Source organism: Pteropus vampyrus, unplaced genomic scaffold, assembly GCF_000151845.1.
Source record: "Pteropus vampyrus isolate Shadow unplaced genomic scaffold, Pvam_2.0 Scaffold248, whole genome shotgun sequence".
Taxonomy (NCBI): Eukaryota; Metazoa; Chordata; class Mammalia; order Chiroptera; family Pteropodidae; genus Pteropus; species Pteropus vampyrus.
In genome coordinates, this window is record NW_011889029.1 from 1,014,288 (window position 1) to 1,016,072 (window position 1,785).

At 45.6% G+C, this 1,785-nt stretch overlaps 1 protein-coding gene across 1 annotated transcript in view; it reads left to right on the plus strand.

Annotated features, from left to right (window-relative positions):
- Positions 1 to 373: 373 nt before the first annotated feature.
- The window catches only part of DISP1 (dispatched RND transporter family member 1), a 23,550-nt gene continuing 22,138 nt past the window's right edge, over positions 374 to 1,785 (plus strand). The window contains exon 1 of the mRNA XM_023520106.1: positions 374 to 426. Coding sequence (XP_023375874.1) covers positions 374 to 426 — 53 coding nt within the window. The remainder of the gene's footprint in view (positions 427 to 1,785) is intronic.

Below are 1,785 nucleotides of genomic sequence, written 5' to 3' on the forward strand. Positions count from 1 at the left end.
GTACAGGAGGAATATGGAAGAGTTACATGGATGAGATTTTCAGAAAGGGGCAGTAAAGCGTTAAATATCGCTCGGGTCAGGAAAGATGAAAACCAGGATGTTCCAGAAGAGTCTGAGAGGAGAAACCGGGCTGGCAGTGGTTGAGGACTGGGTGGCTGGTCACGAGAAGGGGGCCTCCAGCCCAAGGCTCTTCTTACCGTCTGGAGTCTGTAGCGGGGCTTCTGCTCCGAAGGGGATCGGGGACAGAAGAGAGAGTTTCTAGAAAGGCATTGAAGGGCAAAGGGGAAAAAACCTTTGTTGCTAAGAGAGGAAAACTTCCTGTGGAGGGTCTTATTGTAATACAAATGGCCCATTTAAAAGAGGCCCCCATACGATGTCACTTGAGCACAAGTCAGCCCTGGAAGATCTAACCCAGGCTGCTAGCTGGTGAGGCCTCCGTGACAACTGTCACAGGGTCACTCACTGGAGCAGGATTGCCTGCTGTAACCCAGGTGTCGCAGGGGCAGATTGCATTTACACTCACCTTGTGGCATTATCTAAAGATGTCCAAAATTAGACCAGACAGACGAAAGACAAGTATCATTACGACATGCAGAAGAACATATTCTAGTGATGGGAGTGGTCCTTTCGAAAATCCTTCGCATGTACATGTGGTAACCACTTTTCAAAGAAAATAATGTGCGAGTACTTTATTCTTTAAACTTAGCTAGAATATGTGCCCCGAACCCAGACTCACCAGGAGTGGAATTAGCGAAAAATAACGTAGCAGTGAAATTTTACAGGCCACTTTTAATTTTCTTTACTTCCCCAATGTTCCGGCTTTATTAGATTTTTATCTCAGTATTACAACCACTGTCTGAGTTTCCCGTTGTACGTGAAACCGTTGTTCCCACGGGACGCCCACAGCTGTGTGGCGATGGCAGGGCAGGCAGACGCATCCTGCGCAGTGCTGCGGTTTTAGGAGAAGCTCTCATCTGAGTGACACTCAGAACAGTGGGGGCTTTCCCCGTGCCGCTTCGTGTGCTCAGGACGGAGATGCCATTTCTCAGTGTGAGCCGTTGTCTCTGGGAGAGGGTCAGCGTGGGCAACACCTGTGCGAGGCAGTGGAGTGTAACCTGGAACAGGTAAACGCGTGTGGAAGAACCGTGAAGTCACTAACGCCCTGAGGTCCCCGTATGCACTCAGCCCACGTGCGTGGCATGCAGCAGCGCTGGAAAATCAAAACCAAATGTTTTCTAAGGGAAGAAAAGCATTATCGAAGCGGGTTTTTAGGGTTGCTACGCATGCCTGTGTAGATTTTTCGAGAACAAAAAACAAAAAGGCATTCTGTGGGTAAATTGAACCACAGTATGAAAACTAAGCAATTTGAGGCTCACTCCCTTCTATTGAAAACATGTTTGGAGGTAAAAATGAGTAACTTCTGGTTCATCGATCTATTTAAAATCGATCTATTTAAAATAAAGTATAGTGAATAATTAGATAAGCCCGGGGCCATTTTCATTTCACAGGGCTGATATTTTAAAAGATTTAAAATGCAAAGGACTCCTTAAGCGATGAAGAGAAAGTCTCAAGTGTGCTATTGACAAAGGACTTTATTGCTCCAAAACCAGCTACTTTCATCTCAATTTGCATTTGGCGGAGGAGGAAATAAAGGGTAGAGAATGTAAGCATTGGGTGTGTTCTAGGAACTCAAAAGCTTCTGACCACTTGGTGTTTACAGGCGAACAACCACAATCAGCATATTGTGATTTGCGTGTTTTTATTATATTCCGAATTATTCTTAAA